Consider the following 23,890-nt stretch of genomic DNA (forward strand, 5'->3'; position numbering starts at 1 on the left):
CGACTCCGGCTGATTTATTTATTCCCCCCCCCCCCCCCCCACAAAACTTCAATTTAGGAGGCAGTTGGAAGAAAAAAAGGAGATCGCATCCAAAATAGAAACAACGCTACACATGGCAGTGCATGCTGCTAACGTCTAATTCAAATTAAAGCGACTTTCTTTTTAAAAGAGCTTTTTTTTTTGCCCATTGCACTGCACCTTTTGTGACTGAATATAAAAAAAAAACGGGGGGGGGGGGAAGGAGGAAAAAAAACAACAAAAAAAGTTGTGCTTACTCCCAGCTAGAAGTTATCTTCCAAAAGTGAAGCGGTATATCATCACTAACACAGCAAAATGCTCAGAGACATGCACACATTCAAATATTTCAAGCACTGGTGACTTTAAAAAAGACATTGGTAGGACTAGAGCTACAAAACCAACAAATACAGAGGCTCGGACATATTCACTTACATGCCTGCATGTCATTAATGTATAGAAAGCTTGCCTTTTCCATGAGAGATCCGGGATGGGGAGTAAAAGAATCAAGAAAATATCAATATATACAGGTTTTAAGCCTACAAGTACAACTGATAAATCCTCCCGCTCCAGGACACCGCTTTGTGCCCCTGCTCGAAAGAGGAGGGGAAAAAAAAAAAAAAAAAGAAACTTTTTTCGCAGCGTCTCTGTCAGCCACGTTTCAATATTATTTCACATTTGAAATCCATTTTTTTTTTTTTAATACGTACCCTTTGCGCCATCGGCCTGCTTGCTCCCTTCCTACTTCAACTTCTAATATATCCTCTTTAAGGCCAGTGTGAAAAGAAAGAAACGCGAAGTTCCCCCCCCCTCACCCCCCAAAAAAATGCAAAAATCCCTTAGCGTCGCCAGCAATGAAAGCAATCGAGTAAAATCTTCGGCTTGCTGGATCTCAGCGAAGCGATACGGTAACTCAGCATTAAAAAAGGAGAAAAAAAAAAAATTAGAAGGGAAAAAAAAAAATCAACTCTCCCTCCTTCCTTCCTTCTTTTTTCTTTCTTTCTTTCCTCTCTCCCTCTCTCTCTCTCTCTTACTCTCCCCCTCTCGTTTCCAAGACAGCAGCGGGGCGAAAGCAAATATCCTTTCCCCAAATCAGAGGTTTTTTTTTTTTTTTTTTTTTTTTAAAGTGCCCCTCAAACCCAACTACCAAGTCTCATGGCTTTTTGCCACTCCGGCTGTCAATCACAGGCGAGGTTGTCAAGGTGGTGAATGACTGATGATGATCCGCTGCGTGTGCTCCCACCGCGCAGGACACCTCAAATGTTAATTTTCGAGCGCGCTCACCCAAAAAAAAAAAAAAAAGAAAAAAAAAGAAAAATTTATAAAAAAAAAATTAAAAATCGAGGGAGGAGGAGAAGGAAGAAGAGGAGGGGGAAAAATTAAAAATTAAAAAGGCTCGCTAACGCGCCGGCTCTCCTTTTATTATGGTTATTATGATGATGATGATGATGGGGTTTTTTTTTTCGCTCCTCCTCGGATCGCTCCTAATTCCTCGCCGGCGCCGGCTCGCTCTGCCCCTGCGCGGCCGCCGGGCGAGGCTGGCGGAGGCGGGCCGGGCGCGGGCGCGGGTGCCGGGCGGAGCGCCGCGCCGTGCGGGGCGGGCGCGGGGAGGAAGGGCAGCGGGGAGGAGGAGGAGGAGGAGGAGGAGGAGGAGGAGGAGGAGGAAGGGGGGGGGGGGGGGAGGCGCGGCGCTGCCGCCGCGGGCCGCGCGCTGCCGGCCGTCCGCCGCCGCCGCCGCACCGCCGCGGCGAGCGCAGCGCAGCGCCGGGCTGGAGCAGACTGCGGGAACCCGGAAGTAGTGGTGGCCATAACAGGTCGCGTCTTACACAATGCGCTGGGCGGCAGCAACTCCGCCACCGGCGCAGGGGGGCGCGCCGCCCGCCCCGCGCCCGCGCAGCGCCGCGCCCCCGCCCCGCGGTGGGGGGGGCGGGGAGGGGGGGGGGGCGGGTGTTGGATACACCGCCCCCTCCCGGTTCTGCCCGCTGACCCCCGTCCCCCCTCAGCCGGTGTGTCCAACCCGCACACCCCCCCCCCCCCCCCGCCTTCACGGGTGGGTGTGGGGGCGCTCCCGTCCCCTTTGTCTGGCGGCGCCGCCGCCCCGCTCCGCGCCCGCGCAGCGCCCCGGGGCCGCGCCGCCGCCCGCCCCTCGCTCCCCCGCCTGCCTCCTCCTCCTCCTCCTCCTCCTCCTCTTCCCCCCCCCCCCCCTTCCACCACCCCCCTCACGCCTCCCCCGGCGGCTCCCCCCGCGGCCGCCGGCCGAGTGAGCTCACCCGGCCCCCGGCCGCCGCCGCCGCGCCGCCGCCGACCAATCAGCGCCGCGCCGCCCCGCGCCGCGCCCCCATTGGTCCGGGCGGGAAGCGGGGCTCGGACCGGCGCGCCGCGGGGGGGGGGGGGGGAGCGCGCCGGGGCGCCCCGCGGGCAGCGGGGCCGCTGCCCGCGGGGCGCCCCGGCGCGCTCCCCCCCCCTCCCCCCGCGGCTCTGCCGGTGCCCCCCCCCCCCCCCATCCGCGTATCCGTGAAGTCCGCTCCCCTCCAAAAGCACAGCCATCCCTCCCCCGCAGTCCCGCGGGCCCCCGCCGGTCTGGGAGCCGAAAGCTCGCCGTGTCCCTTCTTCCTCGTACCTGCGGGCCGGGGCTGCGCGGATCCCCGAGCGGGCGGCTGGTGGGGAGAGCTGCCCCGGCCCTATCGCATCTCCTACCCGGGGAGGGAGGGGGGGGAAGAGGGAGAACCCCCGGTAGCCCGGTGTAGCGGACCCCTAGTGAGCTGCTGGGGGGGGGGAGGGGAAGGATGGCGGGGGGGGGTAGGGTACTCCGGTAAAACCCCCGAGGCAGGGGCGAAGCTGCTCCGCTGCCGGGGCGCCGGGGGTGGCAGGCAGCGGCGGGCAGCGGCTCGGCCCCCGCCGCCACGTCTCAAACTTCAGGGAAACCCGTTTCGATCCCCCCCCCCCCCCCGCCCCCCCTTTCCGCTAGGACCGGCCTTTTATCCCGGCGAGGGAAATAAAGACCTCTCAGGTAAGAGCCATTTTAATACACTAACCCCCACCCACCCCACGCGTCCGTGGTGGGAGCCGACCCACGGGCGTGGGGTTGATCTCTCCATTTACCCGAGGAACGGCGCTCGGTAACGATTCCCCATCTCACAGGTCCCTTTGCAGGGGGAGGCTGGAGCTTAACTCCCAGAGATGCAATCTCCTCCTCCCCCCATACTTTTTTCCTTCCCCCCCCCCCAAAAAAAAATTAAGGAAAAAACCCTAAAAAAAACCCCCTTTTAAGCGTCTCCACCAGGCCTTTATAAGATTAATTCAGCGCAACCCAGCCTAAAACACTTTTACAATGTAATTACAGTCGTACAAATTGTTTGCCCAAACCTCATTCTGGATAAGGATTTTACAATTAGCAAACAGTTATTACTCTTAGGGCTTGCTGCGAGAAATTGCGCTGCGCGCCTCTCCGCTTGCAATATACCGGCCATAAAAAAAAAAAAAGAAAAAAAAAAAGCTTAATCCGGGCAGCAATTAATCATCTATTAAAAGGGAAAAAGTAAACGGACAGTTCCGCGCTATCTCGGTAAACTCCTACCGAGGCGGATGGGCTGCGCGGCGGCAGCGACCCGCGCAGCATCTCGCCCCGCTGCCTTTTTAGGCAAGGCGGCTCTTTTTTTTTCTTTTTTTCCCCTTTCCCCCAAAACTTGCCGTTTTGCAGGGATCTATGGACACTTCCCCATCGCACGGTGGAAAGGGGGAGGGGGGGGGAAATTAGGGATAGGGGGAAAATAAAAAGCAAAGAGCGAGGGGGTTTGGTGGGTGCCCGGGCCGGGCAGCGGCCTCGCTGCGGAGCGCGGTGCGCTGCGCGCTGCTGCGCGGCCCCGGCGCCCCCCCCCCCCCCCCCGACTTAGAGCCGGGCCTTTCGCGGAGGGGTCCACCGAGTTGAGGCAAAAAAAAGGCGTCTGGGGAGCAAGGGAGCCTCCTCCACGAGGTGGAATCTAGGTCCATTTGCTTATCGGATAATAAATGAGGCTTTTAATCAGGCTGAATTTCCCAGCTTAAGGAAAGAATTAGTCATACCTAGGAACAATCCAATGTTTTCTAGCTGGCTTCCCTGTCGCCTTCCTCGCAGGGATTTGGGGGGGGGGGGGAGGGAATTAGCATCCAAGTGTGCTCTTTCACCATTAATATTGAAATTTGAAAACTGAAATAGGAACAACCAGAAGAGACAAACAAACAAGAAACCGCAGAAGAAAGCGTTTGAAAGGCGGCTGAGAGATAATCCAGGAATGCTTCAGATAAGGGGGGGGGGAAGCGATACGTGCGGAGATACCCGAAAAGTCAGAGCCTGATGAAACGGTTGAAAGAGGGACGGGGAGGGGGGGGGGGGGGGAACCCCAACAAACCCCTGTTTAAAGACCTATTAAAGGGCAGACCCAAGGCGGGGGGAAAAGTGATAATAAAAGGAGGTTAACTGCAAGGGATTTAAGCGAGCAGATGAAGCGCAGCGCCTGGAGTTTCGGGGTTTGTTTACTAGCTCCCGATTCAGAAAACAAAGAGCGGCTGGTCCGGCCGGGGAGTCAGCCCGGGGTCAGCTTGTGCTATCCAGCACTTACAGGCAAAACAGCCCGGGCCCTGGATGCCGCCGGCAGCCCGGGGCGGGCGATGCCGGACCGGCGGCCCCGGCCGCGGCAGCCCGCGGAGGGGCCCGCGGAGGGCGCGGGCCCGGGTGGGGGGGAGGTTTGGTGGGGTGGGGTGGGGTGGCTGCCCGCCCGCTCCCTCCCCCCCCAACGTTTGCAGAAGTTATGGGGGTCTTTTATTAATTAAATGGAGGGCTTCATAAAATATTCCCAATAAAATTTACGGTTGTCTTAAAACTTTCTAAACACCGCTATAAATTTTTTTAATAAAATTAACTGGGAAATGAGTTACTGGCCGGGATTTTTGTCACTTCAACTTCTCCGGCAGCGGTGCCGGAGGAGGGAGGGAAGGCACACGCACACAAAAGGAGCCTTTCAGGGACAAAAGTTGCGGCGGCTGCCAGGTTTACCCCGCGGTGGCACCTCGGGGTAGCCCGGGCGAGGCAGAGCAGAGCCGACCTGAGCCCCTGCCCGCCGGCGCCTTCCTAGTTCACACTACGATTAGACAATTTCAGCCTAAAAACCCCAGAATAACCCCAGAGCCCGGCAGCACGACAGTGTTGGCGTTGGTTTGTTTTGGGGTTTGTTGTTTTTTTTTTTTTTTTTGCTCACACGATCTAGGCGCCACAAGTTCATTTGTATTAATTTGGAAGCGCTGCTCCGCTCCGGTGTTTGCAGCGATACCTGCATTTAGCCTAACCGCCCGCCGCATTTCTTTACTCCCTGCTGATGCCAAGCCCTCTCGCTTTGCTATTGATATTGCTACACTTCTCGTTGAATGGAATAATAATAATAATAATAAAATTGCTGGGTAAAACTCTGGCCGCTTAATTTAAAAAAAAAAAAAAAAAAGCTGCTCGACTGTTTTGCATCTGAAGGATTGAGCTGTTGTGCCGTCTACTGGGCGACGGGGGAACTACAGCCAGAAACGCTTTCAAACTTTCTGCGGGAGAAAAGTACAGTTTTCGGCAATTTGGAGGGGCCGGAGGCGCCAAATTTCTTGGTAGAAGAAGAAGAAAAGCGAGCCCGGACAGAAAAGCCATAGACGCAATTATTATTTCCTTCGGCTACACCTGTATAATTGTATAAAAACTCCACTTTTAAGTGCTCGGGATTTTATTGACTGCAAGAGCGCGAAGCAATCAGCTGCATTAAGGGGGGATATGGTAAAGATGGTTTGAGTTTACGCGTGGGAGGCAGTTGGACATTAGCTAAATATGTAGGAGAAAGGGAAAAAAAAAAAAAAAAAAGAAGGGGGTAAATATTTGCGAATGGTTTAAAAACTTCCCCGCCACCAGCCGGCTGCAGCCCGTGGGGCAGAGGGAGCGCTCCCAGCCCGGGCAGCTCCCACCCCCGAGGGATGCTCTCGGAGGGGAGCAAAGGCAATCGGTTGGATGCCTCGATAGTAGCCACTCTTTGGTGGGGCAGCAGGAGGGGGGTTTGCCCCAGCACAACCTTAGTCTCGGCTTAGACGAAGCACGCACGTTGCCGTTTTAAGTTCCCGAGCCTTTGCCCGTGCCCGAGCCGCGGATGCTCCCAGGCAGAGGCAGCCAAGCTGGGTAATTCCCCTCTCCCCTCTCCCTGCCCACTTGGAGCCTGGGATGCTCTCCTCAAAAAAACAAAGTTCAAGAAGAGACGCAAAAAAAAAGGGGTTCTTTTGTTTTTTGTTAAAACTTCCCCCCCCCCCCCCCGCCCCCTTTAATAAAAACCCCCTGGACTTTTGCGAGGCGAGAGGCGCAGAGGGGCTGTGAAATGCAAAGCCTTTGTCGTATTTACAGAGAGTGTCAGCAGCCGACTGTACATGTAGATAAAAATCTAGTAGTCTACGTGAGCTCAAAGGAGTTTTTTAAAGTAAAGATCTCTAAGCGCCTATTCTCAATCCACACATATGCACGCACGTAGCCTAAAAAGCCGGAGACACCCACGTAGCTGAACAATAGGGGTTTTAAAAAATATGTTAAATGAAGGTATAAGCAAACCCTTCTGCCACTTGTAGCAGACCAACTCCGACAGCTCTCTGCCTTCAGAGCCACTTGCCAGAGTTCAACAGAGGGTGACATTAGCCTAAAATATTCGATACCTTTTTTCTGGAGACTTTCCCCACTTTTGCTGGGCTAAGTTCAGCTCCGAGTTCGTCTCTGCGGGTAAAATTGCTGGCTTTGAAGGAAAACAACAACCTGCCTGATCTTTTATCAGCAAGGGATTACGGATACTTTCCTCGGAGTACATAAAGCAGAAATTAAATGATCCCGTGCCCTTGATACAGAAAGTTGAACGCCCCTCTTCTAAAAAGTTGAACGAAGTATCTTACCCTTTAAAATGAGTCTGAAAGTACTTGCGACACAGTACGAGAAGCAAATTAGCGAGTAACAAAATAAAACCCCAATTTCAAGCCACAGGGAATTGAATATTGGTATCTGACGGTACCTCGGCTGAACTAGAGCAAAGCGGAGTTTTGTCAGAGCCTTTCCATTTGATGTTTTCCTCCAAACTAATTCTCAATATTGCTCCATTCCTATTACCTAACCCCGTATTCAGCTTGGCTAATGAGCCCATTACAGAACTATTTCGGCTTGCCTCTGATGCCGATTGCAGAGGATAGGCATTAATTGGAGCGGGGATCTGGGGTTGTTAAGCACGGTGGGATGGGAGGAAACCTGGGGGCTCTCCGAAGGCTCGGCTTGCCGTTCAAGCCGCGGAGATGGGTTTCTGCAAACGATACCATCTCGGTAAATTTGGGTATAAATCACTCACGCTTTGTAAATTAAAAAAAAAAAAATTCAGGAAAATAAGGAGCAAATCTCTGTGCCCGCCGGTGCGGTGCGGGTCGGGCAGGGGCTCGGGGCGGCCCCGGGGGAGGGCGGGCGGGCGGGCGGCTCCGGGCGCTCCCGGGACCCGCAGCTCCGCCGGGGCCGCCCGCGCCCAGCCCAGCCCGGCCCCGTCAGACGCCCCCGGCACCGGCACCGGGTACCGACACGTGCCTGGGCGTGCAAGGGGCCGGGGAGGCAGGGGAGCGTGTCAGGGTCCCCGCAACCCCCCGCTCCAAGAGTTACCAGCTGCCCGCAGCTCCCCCCAGCTTCCCCCCCCCCCCCCAAGGACAGCACAATCCGCCGCTATCTGCATCTGTGGGTGCATTATCATAGACTTTTGCATAATTGCATATTGACTTTACTAAATGGATCTGCAGAGCTATTTAAACATCTCTCTCTTCCAGCCGCAAACAATTCTCTCGGCAAGAAAAAAAGAAAAAGGGGGGGGGGGGCTGCAAAAGAGCTTCAAGTTGCTCTTGCTCCTTCGTTTTGAAGCGTTTATTAGGGCACAAGTGGCTCATCTCTAAGCGGTTTGGACCCGACTTGGTGTGAGTGCAGGCGAGCAGAAGGGATCTGCCGTAGCGCGTCTGACAGCAGGGATGGGTGGCTGTCATTCACTTTGGGGTCCTACAGGTGAGTACATGGACATACGTGTGTCTCTATTTCTGAGCTCCCTTGGGTAATTTTTGGCTAGCTATGATGGCCATGAGAAAAGCGTACGTGGGTATGTGTGTCTGTGGGTGCACACGAAGGACTGCTCTAAGGACAACTTAGGGAAAAACCCTCCCTGTTAACCATTTTTAAAACCTCCCTTGGAGGAGAGGCACTCAAACGCCGGCGTCCCCCTTTCCCTACGCCTCCCCAGTTCCAGCAGTGCCACACAAGCCACGTCAGCCCCAAACCACAAAGCCGGGCTTCGCCTCCAAGGACAGGCGTGCTCATCCTCTGCCTTGCGTTGGCCCCCCCACTTTGCCGTCCCCTCTCCATCCTCCCCCCTTGCGGGTTGGAGCAGAGGCAGCTGCCCTTGCCCTTGAGCCTTGCAGGGGAAGGCGGCCTCCTCCTGCACCAAGGCCGGCTCCCCAAGGCAGCAGCTGTGAGAAGCAGGCAGGGAGGGGAAAAAAAAGCAAAGGAGAGAAGGAGGGGGGTCGGGGAGGGAGGCGGTGAAAGCTGCACTTTCCTCCGAGCAGAGCGAGCGTCCCCTCGGAGGGGCCCCAGCCCCAGGAGCTGCCTCCCGAGCCCTGGGCCTCCCACATGGCAGCAGCAGCGTCGCCTCCTCCGCAGCCCCGCAGCCACGGTGGGGGCAGCCCCGCATCGTGGCTCGGCCCCCGGCTGCTCCACGCCGGCCTCGCGGGTCTGCGGTGAGGGGCCGACGAGACGCGCAGGGACAGAGCCAGGCCCATGCCCTGGTTTCGGATGGGAAACTCCGACGGCCCGGGGATTCAGAGCATCCTGCACGACGACGTGACGCTAACGGTCATTTTCTGTGGCTTGTTTAAAGGGTTCATAGAAAGATCTGCAGGGATCTGCAGTTGTCAAAGGGAAACCCCAGTCAGAAGAACCCACCAAGATGCATCAAGAGAGCGTTTTCTTCCAGCTTACCCCACCGAGCACTTTTTTTACCTTGAGGATGTTAGCTTTGCTTGAGAAGCGGTAACTGCACTTTAAAGAAAATGCTTTCCTGCTCTTATCCTCAACTTAGTCATGGGAACAAGACAAGAAATCAGATAGGCACCCAAACTCTGGAAAAGGAGTATTTTTTACATGGAACCAGAGAAAAATCTCGTACAGCAACCAGCTCAGCTCTTCTCAACTGCAACATTATTTCCTTGCATTTAGCAGACTTTAGATCAATCAAATACTCTGTATTTTAGCTAAGAGGGCTCTCGGCATGCTTTGAGGAGGACTATCCCACCATTCAACCTTTCAGTTCAAATTTCCAAAGATATTTTGCTGCTTCTCTCAACAGTGCAGTGACCACAGTCCACACAAAATTTGGCACTTATTCCTGCCAGAGATATAAACCATCTTTAGCAAACATGGGCAGTAAGCCACACTTCAGGAGTTCCCTACCAGCCCAAGTGTCATTGAAAGTCACCGGGATTAAGTGCCTAAGTCACCTTTTGAAAAGGGCTGTACCTTTCTGAAGGCAGATATGCATCGTAGCGCACGTAGACACAACTGAAGTAGCTTTGAACCTCTTCGTTGTGGAGCCAACAAAAGCATGTCAGCGGGCCCTACCCGCCCAAGCAGTCCCCAGGAGATTTTGGGGACACTGAATTCTTTGCCTCACCCCTCTTCTTCCCTCAAAACACCGCTTTTATGCTTCTCTGGATGCAAACAGGAGCAGAATGGAGTCAAGTTCTCCAAGATGCTTTTACCCCTGTCAGATAAAGGTGAACTGTGGAGATGTGCTAGCCCGCCTATTGCTTTGGTCCCCCTCTCCGTTTCTACCATCCGTTTTAATTTGATGTTTCTTGAGTGCACCCCCTGAAACAGGACCACTCACCCAAGTGGTGTGTGACGGCTTGCGGCATCAGGGGTGTCACCATAGCAGCCGAACATCTTATGAGCATGTGTGCGAGACGGGAAATCCTCATTCCACGGCCACAGCACTTGAAGCACAGAAGGTTTTCAAGGGACTTGAACAAGAAACTACGTGGTGGCACAAGGAACAGAGGTGAGACACTTTGCCTCTCGGGCCTCCGCTTAAAGCCAAGCTGTTCTCACCCCTCTCTTCATTAACTCATAAATAGCAACGCTGGACCTTGCCCAGATCTCTCCCCCCGCAGAATGTCTTGCTTTAAATTATTTTTCCCGTATCATCCTAGATCATATTTCTTCTTTTATGTTTCCAAGTTGAAGTTTATTATAGTTTATTATAGTCGTCTGCATTGCTGATCATTTGTAACCATTTCTATTATTTTCCTGTCCTTGCTACTATTTTAAATGCTTATTTCAGTCCTCTTTTCAAATTTTATTACTGTACTGCTCACCCCATTTTTCCACCAAGCCCATTCTGCCTCGCTTTTATTCTTGCTGAACTTGAGGCCGCTGCTGCTCCTTCTCCTTTGCTGTACAGCGCCACCAGATTAATTTTTTTCCAGCCTTTTCCATACACACTACGCCTCTCTGTTGATGAAGAGACCCTCACCGGGTTTCACCAGTGCCAGCCACGTTGTCCTCGCCATTAGTGTTACATTTCTAGTTATTCTTGCTTCTTCCCAAAGCCTTTGAAGTCATGTAGAGACAATTTGATTCGTTAGTACACTCAGTCTTGCAGTAACTCTAGCTTCTGCTGTAGTTTCTGTATTAGAAGCACATGTCGGGTCTATAAGTTAGGGGAAAGCTCCACCGTCTGACTTCCCTACACAGTTCAAATTCTGCTTTAAAAATCTTTGCCTCGCTGAACTTGAGCGGCTGGTGGCTTTCTGCCCTGGGTTTCCATACCAGGGAATGCCACCTCCTCCTCCCTCCCTCCCTACTGGGATGACAAACTCTTATGAGCAATATGCTTTCTCTTTCTGTGTGTCTCCAGACTGGAAGGTTTTATGACAGTTACATGTGTTTGCAGTTCTCTTCACAGTTTTGCAGAAGAGCTGCAGCTATCCCAAATATTTCCCTACTGAGATGTCACTTAGCTTCACGTAGGCTGAGATCCATCGGCAGCACTCTTCACTAGACGTCCTTACGGCACCTTCGTTGGCCTTGTTGGGTCGGGAGGCAGATAACCACCTCATTTCTTCTTCTGGCCATCAGGATGTTGGGCCAGGCTCCTCCATGAGGGACCACCTGAAAGGATCTCCTGCCTTCTTGACTCAGGTGGCCTCCTCCATTCTCAAAAAACAATGGTGTGGGCATCAAAGATATAAAATGTGGCTTGACACACATTCCTTGCTTAGTCTTCCTGTGCTGTCCTGATGCTGTGCTTTGTTTCCACAGAGTATGGCTCCTGGGTCTTCACCTCCTTTGATTGCTTCTTCACTGCCCGGTGGGTTTATGTGTTCTTCCAAACACACGATGAGACCATCACAAACAGCCACGAACTCTCAGAGGAACTTTACCTCATGAGCGTACTAAAAAATACAGTGTTTCGAGTGAGAGACCTGCTAAGAAAACTCCACCACGGGACCACTTGTTGCTCTGGGTGTGTAGTTTATTCCATTCCCTCTTTCCACTTCCCAGTGCTTTTTCTAAAGCTCTTCTTACCTGCCTGTCTCTTAATATAGATTTTGTTTAGGAAGCCAAGCCTGCCTGCCTGCCTCATGTTTTCCCTTGGATCTGTTCCCTGCTCCTAGTCAAGGTTGCCTATGGATCCCGCTTTGAAGTTCTCCTGCGACACATTGGCTGCACTCGGCGACTCTTCCCTCGGCTGACGTCACCTCGGGGGTCCCTCTCCAGCGGGCTGAGAGTCACATTGCCTCCACTTGCTTTGATCAAAATGAAATCCATTTACAAGTGCCTGACGGGGCGGCACAAACAGGCCCACAAGTTTCTAGCCAAAACTAGCCGACAAAAATATCCCGGCTTTAACTTCGGTTGAGTCCTTAAACTAGCTAAGACGAGGCAAAGCCCAGAAGAAAAAACATTTCATTTCAATTTACGAGCACTTTATGTTTGTTGAGCTCAAATGAATCCCTCATCATCAATTAAGCAAAATCAATGTAAGATCAGTTTAAATCAAAGTAAGTGTCCGTACAAGGTTTTACCTCTGTATTTTAAAAAGTTAATTTGAAATTACACTTCAAATCGCTTTCCTGCTTGGAAAAGGCCCATTTCTAGAGACCAGCTGGGCCCTGATTACGAATGGTGTTCAGCTCCAGCAGGTCTGGGTGAAGATGGCAGAAACAGTTGGATCTCAGTGATGCTGGAAATCAGACTCAATCCCAGCACCTATGGCGTTTCAGCCTGCACATCCTTCAAACCTTGATAAAACCTGGCTTTCAATTGCTGTTCCAATGAGCTGAAGCAGGCAGCCTCTGCGTTAGAAAAGTTGATTTTTCTTTGTGATTATGCTGTGAGACTCTGCTTGTGTTTGCTAAGTTGTTTGCCTAAACTCAAGAAGGACAGCAATTGTCTAGGAGTAAAAATGAGGGGTTTCAGCCCAAAAGATTACATCCACTTTACTAAGTTTTCCCCTTTCAAGTATTTATAAGCATTGAGGGCTACGTTTTGGCAAATCCTCTTCAAAGGAAGGAAGGAAGGAAGGAGGAGGGTGTTTGCAGCCAGGCGACTTTGTATAATCCATCTTTTCTTTAAAACTTCAAGCCCTACCACAAGGAGGACAGGTCCGACCTCGGACAAGTTGTAGAAAACACAGTTTGAAATAAAATGCGTTTGAAGCGTTAGGGAAGTACCTTCTCTATGTGCTCAGTTCTTCGCTTCCCACCCACTTCCCAAACAGTTTGCTCTGGTGTCCCAAAGCCATGCATACGCCAGATGTGCGCTGGCACTCGCACACACGTCCTAGCTGTGCCCTGGCACACACGCTCCTCCCTACGCAAAGCCACCCATCGCCCCACCGGCTTCTCACCCGCAGGAGGGGGATAGCTTGACTTTGTTTCGATATTTTCTTCTTTTAATTGGTTTTCTTCTTTGCTGTTGAGCCTGTAATTCAGTTTTGCTGCGACAAACGGTTAACCCCACAGTGGGAAGCTACGAAATGCTCTCTGAAGGTATTTGGTTGTATCGCCGCAGCCTTCGGTTTTGATGCCCAGGTTTTTTTCCCCCTCCTAAGACCCACAGAAATGATGGGTTATCAAATGCCGCTGGGATTACTGGCAGAACTATTACCTTGCTGAAAAGAGGGTGCAGGCTTTCATGATGGGAAGAAAGGTCTGGAATAGAGAGAATTTGAGCTCAGGCATCACGAGGCATCAGATAACCAACCTGGTCCCTTCACTTTCGCACCCAGTGGGATCTTATTCCCAGGCTGGTTTTATGTCGGCATGGGGACACAAAGGCAGAATTTACGTCCACCAGTGTGCATTAACTCCTGTCCTGACCAGTACTAATTACTGCTAATTATGTGGGACAGTGTTAATCCTTTTAGCAGTGTTACTGCTGGCCTTACACTTCTGAAAGTGCCTTTGGGTGAGGTAGCTTACTTTGAAAAGATATTTATGTGGGGAATAAATATAGAGTAGCTAATACACCGTAAATTTACACCACCGGATAGCGGGCTTTAAAGTCTCTAAAACACGGAGGTCTCTGGGCACGAAGACAGACAAACCCTTGAGTAAGAACTACTCAATAGAAAGGGTGGCAGGATCACCCTGTGTGATCTTGGGAAAGTAATTTTGATCTGGCATTTCTCCTCTGTAAAATTGGAAAAATAATACGTCCCTAACCCTCTCAGGGGTATAATATTTATTTTCTCTGCCTTGCCAATCATTCTCTTTGCTTTTAAAAAATATTCTCCAAACCCTAATTGTTTTTATGTGTTCACAGTATAAGACATAAAAGACATAAAACCATCATATTTTTCTATACTGTATTTTCCCCATTGTGTTGTACTGTTACCATGAGCACTTTGCTGTGCAGAGGCTCGGCTATTTGCTGAGAGGATGAATTAAGACATCTAAAGTGCTTCAGCATCTTGGCTGAGTGGCACCGCAGAGCTGGAAGGTATCATTAGGCCAAATGGCTCTTTTCTGCGGGAGTGAGAAGCCCAGATTTTTCAATGGATTAAGGAAAACCGGTTCACGTTCCTCTGTGCCCTCCATCCTGCTAATATAGGGCAGGAGGCCATGGCTCTGAATCATCAAATTCCCTTCATTCCCTTTGGTCTGGGCGTTTCTCTCCTGACTTGGAGGTCAGGGTCCCGCCTGGCAAGCCAGGAGACGTCAGATGACCCCGGTCCACACTGGCATCAGCGTCTCTGCAGTTCAGCTTGGTATTTCTCCTTCCAGAGTCTGCACAGTCATCGTTAGGGCTTAGCAACATGGTCCTGGGTGGTTTCGTTGACGTCGCCGTCTCCTTCAGCAAGAACGCTGTAAGTTAGGAGGCTTTGCTGTTAGACCCACTAATGTCTGGTGCCTTTGACCCCTGGCAAGGGGCTGGTGCTCACCAGTCTGTCAGATTCATGGAGAAGGGCCAAAAAAGTATAGCAGAGCATCTGGCTTATTCATCATTAAATGGTTAAGTGGATCCGCGAGGATTCCCAGCTCTCGGAAGTTTTTCTTAGTGGCAGGTCACGGTGTGCCAGTGTCAGGGGTGTGCTAGTGCTGACAGACGAACGATGTTTCAACATCTGCCGGTGAAAGGCTGACTTGGTACCCTGCCAGGCTGCACGGGCTGCCGCTCCGCCGCGTAACCGATGTACGCACCGAGCCACGCTGCCTCTGCCTCCAAGGGTTTCCCATCTTTGGATGGGACCGCCACGGGTCCCTCCTTCAGTCTCACCAGCAGTTGGTGACGTTTTGTCTGCTTCTCCCATAACTGCCATTTTGCCGCTGCTGGCTTTTCCCTGGTTACTGAGCGGATGGTCCAGGGAGCTCCTGCAGCGTAGGTGCACTGGTGATCTCTCGGGCTTCTGAAGCCACCCCAGAGATGACCTCCATGTCCATAATTCCTAAAGACATCCCAAAGAGACGTTTCCCCCCTTCCCTTCCTGAAGTAGTAGGTTGGGACACCCTTCCCTGGCATCACCCACCACACTGGAAACACTTACTCCAGCCTTTCCCGCTGCTCTCGCAGCAATGCCCATGTCAGGCTCGGGGGTCTCCAACCTTAAGCAGGCTGCCTCTTCCCTGGGCTCCTTTCTTCAGGGCCTGTGTACTATATTTGGGTTTGTTTTCATCCTTTCCCTGACCATTCGGCTATTTGGAAGCATTTTTCTGAGCGTTTCTCTCAACAATATGTCCAGTAAGCTGGAATCAGATGTATCACAAATGGTTTTTTAAGTAAGTCATCTTTTATATCTGCAGATGGATGCCAAGGTTCTCGACTCTGCATAAAGCAATCATCCATCTGCTTTTTGGTTTTTAGGTGAAAGAACAGGAGTCTTGTTTGTCCGAATACAGTAGTACGCAAGCATGCATCAATGCTTTCAGTGACCTGGACGTTTGGCTGTCTCCTCCGCTACCCTTCCCTCCTACTTTTACAAACAAGAGGCAACATTCGGCTTTTGCATTCAAATCGAACTTTTGCACTCACTTCTCTCTCAATTTCTAAAATTTTAGGCTTAATAAAAAAAAGGGGGGGGGGGGGAGGCTGCATTTTCAGCAAGTTACTTCCCTTCTCCACTTTTCCCTATCTGCCCGTGACACTTTCTCGCAGCGGCTCCCTGCAAACCAGCACCTGCAAAGGCTAGGGTGAGGGGAACGGGACGGCTTATTCTCTCACTTCCCCCAGTTTTAACTCACTTACAATTGTACCGACTTCAGCAGAGCTGCTCTGATTTATGGGGCTGCAAGCAGTGGGACTGCTGTCTGTCCTTTCCTACTCCCTGCCGGAGAGCCGGTGAGAAACAAGCAGCTTGCAAGAGGCTTGTTGGTTCGTGTTCATTAACAGCAGCTGTCAGACAGCTCTTGCCGAAGCTCCACGTCCTTTCAAAACCATCACGGCTTTCTACTTCACATAGAAATATGCAGCAGTTTCGTTTGTATAAAACCTGCATGAATAAAAATTTAATCTAAGGCTATCACTGCTCTAACAGCAATAATTTCTCTTAAAGGCTGAATACAAAGAATACTAAATACTGTCTATAAATAAGACTGTATTTAATAGAGAAGTGATTTAATAAGCTTACTGGTAAAATCTTCCCTGCCCCTTTCAAACCCAAATACAGGGCTTTTTTTCCTGAGCAAAACTGGCTTGCTACGAGGAGAACTAGGGCCCCAGTAAACTGTGATTTTTTAAGGTGAAGTCATTCAATTCAAGCTTTCCTGTCCAAAAGGAAGAGGAAAAATATCTGCTTAAAGGAAATATTAGTTAATCAGAGGACATCCCTTTCATAATAGAAGCTACAAGGGGATTTAAAAGCACGTTCTAATTATAATAGTTCCCTAATTATCTGCCTAACATCTCATTTTTCTGTCTAATCCCACTTTTAATTATATAGTACCTTTTTTTGCCCATCACGTAACTGAAGTACTCTATTTTACTGAAAATAAATCCTTTTAACTGGCGATGTCAGAGAAGAAATATTGTCGCTGCCCCCTGGAACGTGCGCGCTGTCTGGTAGGGAAATGCCTTGCCAATGGTTTTGGATAAAGCGCCTGGATGTGCCCTTTAGAAACAGTCTCATTTAAAGCCTTGCAGGTTTTCTTAAGCGAGAGAAAACGCTCTAAACCACATGGCTTTCTGCAGATGTGCCCGGCTGCAAAAGTTTTCCAGTATTTAGCTTTGTTTTTCAAACTCCTGTGGCTTGGTCCCCCTTCTGCCGATGTTCGATGGGATCCCTGCCACTGGCTGATGGTGGAATAGGATCTGGCCTTTGAACCAAGCCAGCATGCAATTTGCAGAACGGAAGCAATATTTGAGCTATGTTATCTATGAGCATCTGGTCATCAAGATCTTGCTTAGCGATTAGCGAGCCGAGAGGAAACCCTATCGAGGGGGGAGAGGAAATCCCGCACGCGGGGTTCCCATTTCCAGCCCCGCCATGGGTTTCCTGCCCTATCCTTGAGCAAATCCCAGCTCTCCGCTTCCCGAGAATAAAAAAAAGAATTACCCTTCAGGGACGTTGTCAGGCTTAATGGATGTTTATAAATCGCTCGAACAAAAGGTGCTATGTCAGTGAAAAGTACTCTTCCCGATGATTATTCAAATGCTCATTAAAATGCATTTTGCTCCATCCTTTCCCTTGGCTTGTGTGGGAGGCAACTGAAAGATTTAGTCTTTGTGGGAAAGCAGGAGAGCACGAGCGCTTTTCTTTGGGTGTGGGAGCGGCAAGTTTAGAGAGTTAAGGACCTTTGACACACAGGTAGCGTTTCTTCCAAGGCCTTTCGGCTCCCAGCCAGGCTGCAAGCTCCAACAGACCCAGGGCTGGCGAGTTCCCTCCAAGAAGACAAGCCAGGGATTAATGGTACCAGCCCCTGCTCAAATTTGCATGTATCATTTCCTTAGCTTTGCTCCTGATGGAATTAGGGATCATCCTTTAGTGAAAATTATTCTTAATGTGTATTTAAGCATTAAAAATGAATATGCGTGTGTGATAAAACTTAGGGAATAATTTATAAAAAGCTAACGTAACGTGAGATATGGAGTACTTGGCTGCCCTGCAAACCTGCACAAATGTCTGTATAACGCTAGGATGCTTCTTCCTTCATGGATGTTTCATTATGTCTCACTGACCCCTTCATGGTGGCTTGGTCTGCCAGGGTCTGTTGGCATTTCCAGGTATTAAAAGCTGAAGAAGACATGATACATCTTCATACTTTTCACTGCATCAGACAGCAGCTTGGCATCTGAGCTGGCAGTCTAGATGCAACATTTTTCACCCTCCTCAGCTACATAAAGCTGCATGTACGACCGCCTACCCTCAAACAGCATCCACAATGAACGATAACGGGTTTTTTCTGCCAACTTCCGAATCAGCAGCATTAGCTGTGGATATGAAAAATATGGATTTCCTGGTAAAGAGTTTCTATCCAAAATGCAAAGAATTTTATGCTTTTCAGGCAAAAAGCTGCTGCAAGTAATAATTAATATCATATCTAATTAAAGTGCGCTTACTTGCTCCTATTATTATGTTTAAAGGGTGGGAGATGCTTCTGCAGGGCACGATGACTGCTCCTGAACACAGTCCTCTCCGCTCACTCTCGCAGTTGTCACGTAGTGCATTGGTAGTGACCCCTCCAGTACCATTTTGACTTCTACTTTTTTCCCTCCCCTGTGGGACACATTTTCTGTCTTGTTCTTCCTTTATGCCAGGCAAATCCTTGCTGCCACTGAAGACAGCTGCTGGGATGAACTCAGCCTCCTCTAGCGTATTACACAACCACATGGACTGGCACCTCTCGCGTCTCCTTTGCAAAGGCTGAACTGACTGTGCAAAGCGTGAACCAGGGGTGAGTCAGGTTCCGTGAATTTCTCTCCTCCATGCAAGCCCAGTCTGATCCTGACCATACCCCAACCTTTGCTCTATACCCATCGGCAGGCGAGAACCAGGCCTGGTATCACCTTGTGCTCTACGCTCAGCCAACAAACTGCCAGGTTTCAAGTCTTCCTCTATTTTTTTTTTTTTTTTTGACTTTTGCAGCTGGTGCCTTTTTCCTTCTGGTACTTTTGTGCCTTCCTTGCGTCGTTCACGTGTTGTCCGATCCGTGTTCCTGCAGGTCTTGAGGTGGCCTTCAGTGCCTGCCCCTCTCTCATACAGGACTTGGCACGTGACACACACCAAGGAGCTGGAAGAAGGGGCAGCACTGTGTCCATCGGAGCCTTCCTGCCCTCCTCTTCTTCCTTCTGACTTGTCTTCATCCACTGACCACTGTGGCATGCATCGACTCTACCTTCTCCCAGCATGTGGAAAGGGATGCTTTCACTCAAATATTGCCTGGCCTGTTCTTCTTTAATAAATGGGTTGTTTAGTCTCATTTTTCATCACTTAATTTCTTAGCTAATTCAAATAGCCTCTGCTGGGTATACCAGTGGTGAGACTGGCTGCTCTTTTAACAAATTTAGTTGATTTAGTCAATTATACTGGCAGGCAGACTTTTTCAGCATGCTAAACTATCCTGTGGAGAGGGCTGATGCTCCACGAGGCTCCTTAGCCCCAGGACAGGGCCACCATGACCTGATGGGGTCGGTGGGACTGCCAACAACAGTGTATGGGGACAAATCCAGTCCCCCAAGCATCCCCAGGCTGTGCAGCCCAATGTCCGTAACCATGGACAGACTGAGTTTGCTTAGGAAAGGCCTGAAGTCCCTGCATCCCATAGCAAATCTGCGCCTGGTGTGACACTCCAGCTAAATCTTGCACGTGCCAATGCACACATCCTTCCCTGTCAAGTAATTAAAATGCAGTGGGCAAATGATGGAGGAGCAGGAAGGTGGGGATACTTAGCACTTCAAGCAGGGGACAGGAATTTGTCTTCCCAGCCCCTTCACAGACGCGCAGTAGAAATGTGATGGTCACTTAAAGCAAAAGTTCCTTATAGATTCTCAGCACCGGCCTAAATTTCAACTTAGGTGCTTGACTCGGCACACAACACTTCGCTAACCCAGCTATGCTTTACATCCCACATTCAAGGCCTGAAAACCTGGTCCTCAGCTGTTTGTATGCCTTACCTCACCCCTCTGCAAGAAGGAGCTGTAAGACCTCATGCCTTGTCCACCACCCTCCCCGACCCCCAAGTCTGACAACTTTAAATGAAAGATGCTGTCTTTGCACAAAATGGTGTTAATAAAATTAGTCCGGTTGGTACACAAAACGAAGGGTGACTTCAACTTTGGAAGGACGCAGGCATGTAGATGGTATTACTGATAACTAAGCAAGAGAAACAATAGATCTTCCTCCTAATGCTACCTTGCTATGGCCAGTAAGGATATGGTAAGGACTGATGCAGGCTCATCTGCTGCTTAATGCACTAGAAATCAGCCCCCATGTAACACTTATCTTTGTGTAGAAGCCTCTGTCCTACCAACGTTGAGACCCAACAGCATGGTTCCACAGCTGCCACTTGTCTGCAGGAAGGCTCAGATCATGCTCCTCACAGATCATAAACTGAGCCTTAGCCAAACTGTAGATGCAAAAGAGCCTTACATGGACCACTAGCTTCTGCTCAAATCTCGAAGATACACACTGCTCTGCTGGGGTGCAGTGGGGACACAGAGGCAGGTACAGCAGACCCCACAGCAGTCGATGCTACAAAATCAGCAAGGACATTGGCTGAAAGTGCAAACCACTGGTTTTTTTTACACTGAAACTGCCCCCTTCACCCCCACAGCTTTCATCCCAAAACAACAGTGGAGGAGGTAGCCCCCGATCCTGCTCAAGGACTCCTCCTTTTCGCCTGCATCCTCTCGACCCTTCTCTGCCAAGTCTCCAGAGGCGGTTTGAGGTCATTTCCCCATCTGAAAAATTACTGTTAGAGAACAACCCCTCAATTTGTTCCAGGACTTGAGGAGTGAGATGGATTTCTTCCTTGCCAAAAAGATATTCAAGCAGAAACTCTCTTGGCAGAAATGTATGGGTTTACTGGCCCTGTCTCTGCATTTGGATACATTCTGTTACACAGGATGATGCAATCCTTGTCTATCTCAACAGCAGCACGTATTAAGATATTCCTTGTTTTTTCTGATGGTCAGACATGCTTTTCTCAAACATTGCAACTTACTCTACATGTTTGTTGTTATTATTACTTACATTCGCTTAGGAAAAAACCCAAAGAATCTATTAATAAGGAGAAATAAAAACCATTATTTCGTCTCTTTAACAAATAAATATCATTAATTCCCTCTTATTATCAGTCCTACTAGTTTTCCAGCTTGGAAGCTGCTGAAGTCCACTTTCTTGCAGAAATCACGGTGAGATATTCCTTCAACAAATCCCCCAAACTAATAATCTCTAGAATCATCTGGAAGTTTCACAGCAAATACTAGACTCACCCACATTAATTTTTCCACTACAATCAAAAGTTTGCCAAATGCCTTGAGAACTCACATCAAACCCGATGGCTGTTGGTCACTCTGCAGCTTTTGGAGCAACTGCTTTCCCTACAAAGTCTCAAGTTTGGACCCATGCATTTTGTACATGGATTGAATTTACAGATGGCTTGGTTGCCCAGGGGCAGGGAGTAACAGTTCTACACACAGTCATTTCTGCTTTGCTAAATTATTTGGAAGCTATGCTTCAAACAGATGCTTTTGCAAATACCCGAAAGTTGGTAGCGCTTTCAAGATGGTCTCCAAAACTAATTGCACAGTAGAAGGCAATAATCTGATCCTCAAATTACTTCACATTTTGCAGAAAACACTGTTTTGACCCCTGCTCAGTACAAATCACTAGTCGTATTTATCCTAGGCATCCTCAGATCTCATGACAAACTCCTGCTGCTTTTACAGAGTGCAGGATCAGGCCCTCCGTCTCTGGATGGACAAACTTTGTACGCAGGAGCGTGTGCAACACCATTTTCCACCATCCCAGAAATTCTCCTCACTTTGCTAAAATGGACATTGTTTCTTAAAAGCAATGAAACTAGCCTCTCTCTGAAGACTGAATTTCAAGGGGAACTCTCACACTGAAAAAGTACTTGAGAAAAAAACCTGTCCCTCATTACCTAGTGTGAGAGGAAGGTGATGGACAGACAGACTGGATTTCCTTGATGATCTTTTTCCAAGAGTGGGAGCACCAGGAGATGCTCTAAGGGCAGCTCTCCAAAGCCCAACCTCCCCAATGAACATTTTCACCAAAAAAACCCCAAACCAGCCAACCCTCCCAGCAAAAAACCTTACAAGTTTCAGATGTTGCTGTAAAGGGGTACCCGTAGAAATATTTCAGAATGAGTCACAACTAAGCCATTAATCATTGCTATTAATAATTAATTTGTCCTTCTGCAGCCCTTTGCACCCAAGGATATAACAAAGGCCTTCCCAAACGTTAGCTAACCATCACCACGTCTCTCCTACTGTAGGTAACTGGCAGGGCTGGAGCAGTTTGAGAGATCTGGAACTTGGCACCCGGGATAAGGCAGCGACTTGCTGGAGATATTAAACTCTGCAATCAGTGCCAGGAGCAGGAGCCAAACAAAGCCTGCACTGGAATCAATTTTCAGGCTTTTTTGGGATGGTTCTGTTTCACTTATTTTTTAAAATAAATATGTATTTGAGGAGCTGTGCTCATTATGGTGGTTTACTTACAGGAGGCAAAGCTCTGTCCATGGGTAATTATATGTGGGTCTCCCGTAGGAGTCTCTGCTATGTGGCAGACTTCACCCATGGAGCGTTAAAATACAAACACTGGAACAAGGTCTTTTTCTGCGATCCTGTTTATTTTTTGAGAAATGCTCCTGATTGAGATGGAAAACGCTCTCCCACCACCCCAAAGGCCAAGAGTCCCTTCTTTTTCATGCTGGTCTCTGTTACAGACCCCCCCAATAACACAGCTAACGCACCTATTTTTCATAATACATCCAGCTGCCTTACAAAAAGCCAATGAATTATTCTTAGGTTTTAGTGCAACCGCGGAAAATATTTCAAAGTGAAAAGGAATTGACCCAACCTACTGTGCACATTATTTATTCAGAGGTAGTACAAAAACGAGTCCCTGATGTTACTAAAACAAATCCTAATAAGTACAGAGAGCATCAATTACAGGCTTCCCTTTATAGTCCTATATATCTCTTTCCCTTTCTAGAGATAGTATCACATGCAAGGGGGCACTGTGTTGGCTTTCAAATCTATTGAGCTTTCATAATTATAACCTCCATTTTAACCTCTTTTATAGGACATACTATACCGTTTCACGTTATGTTCCTTGAATCCCAACCAACCCTATGAGAAAGTGTCTTTAAAGCTTGCTTCTTGTAAGACGTGCATAAAATGGGAAATATTAAGCATTCATAACCTCGTGCATACATTACATCAGGGTGCCGAGCGCAAGCAAGAGCGAAGCAAAATATATCTTGTGAACCTCACTTGGACTCTTGCTTTAAGCCTGGTAAATATTCAGCATGCACATATCCTGACATAATGAAACCAGAGAAATATTAATTGCAGTGGAATAGCTGGATTTTTTTTTTGTTCCAGTCTGCATGGAATGTCCTTCTATTTAATCAAAAAGCTTGGAATGATTCTTAATCTATCATAAAATTTTTTAAGGACATGATTAATTCCATTGTTTAAATTCTGTTTTATTGCCATAAGAAACTCTCATAAATGATCCCACACCTTTCTCTGTGATCATTTCCTTCTAAAGTAATATACTAATTAATTTCAATTAAATATATGTAAAAGAAGATATATTTTGAAAAATGCTTCTCCCTTGCCATTTGTTAATATATTGAAAAAGTGTAAACCTTGGAACATTTAGCATAGAAAATATTCATTTTTGGTAATTTCTCAAGGGGGCAATTTATTAAATGAAAGGCTTTTAACATTAGCTAAAAGCAGCCCTGTAAATCATGGGTGTCATCAAACTGCTTCATCACTTCATTAATTTAAAAGATTATTATATGCGTAACTGACATAATTTTGAACAATGTTACATGGTTAATTTATTAATGTAGAAAAGCAGAAATGACATGCTGAATTGATTTATTATTATAATTGTATAATTTTAGGACTTTTCTCTGTGACTTTCACCAACAGAGCAAATGATTCAGGGTGAAATTGTGCCATTGATTTTATTTTATTTTATTTTATTTTTTTTTAAGGCAGGACTAGTCACTGATGTCTGCAAGGACTTCAGAAGTGATGGTGCAGCGTGGGTCCTCTGTTTCAGTAGGAGCTGTTGAAAGACCTCCTTTACAACCCATAGTCACCTTGTGGTTTTATTAATTT

General features: G+C 48.9%; 1 protein-coding gene across 8 annotated transcripts in view; it reads right to left on the reverse strand.

The window, feature by feature from the left end:
* Nucleotides 1–23,890, reverse strand: part of MEIS1 (Meis homeobox 1) — a 233,735-nt gene that overhangs the window by 107,924 nt on the left and 101,921 nt on the right. For 3 of the 8 annotated variants that reach the window (XM_050895210.1, XM_050895209.1, XM_050895212.1), the window contains exon 1: nt 726–737. The exons of 4 other annotated variants lie outside the window; for them this stretch is intronic. In XM_050895210.1, coding sequence (XP_050751167.1) covers nt 726–737 — 12 coding nt within the window. Of the gene's footprint in view, nt 1–725; nt 738–1,162; nt 1,362–23,890 lie in introns of those variants that run through there. One more of the 8 variants, XM_050895208.1, reaches the window with a different exon arrangement.

The sequence above is a fragment of the Gymnogyps californianus genome, chromosome 3, assembly GCF_018139145.2.
Source record: "Gymnogyps californianus isolate 813 chromosome 3, ASM1813914v2, whole genome shotgun sequence".
Taxonomy (NCBI): domain Eukaryota; kingdom Metazoa; phylum Chordata; class Aves; order Accipitriformes; family Cathartidae; genus Gymnogyps; species Gymnogyps californianus.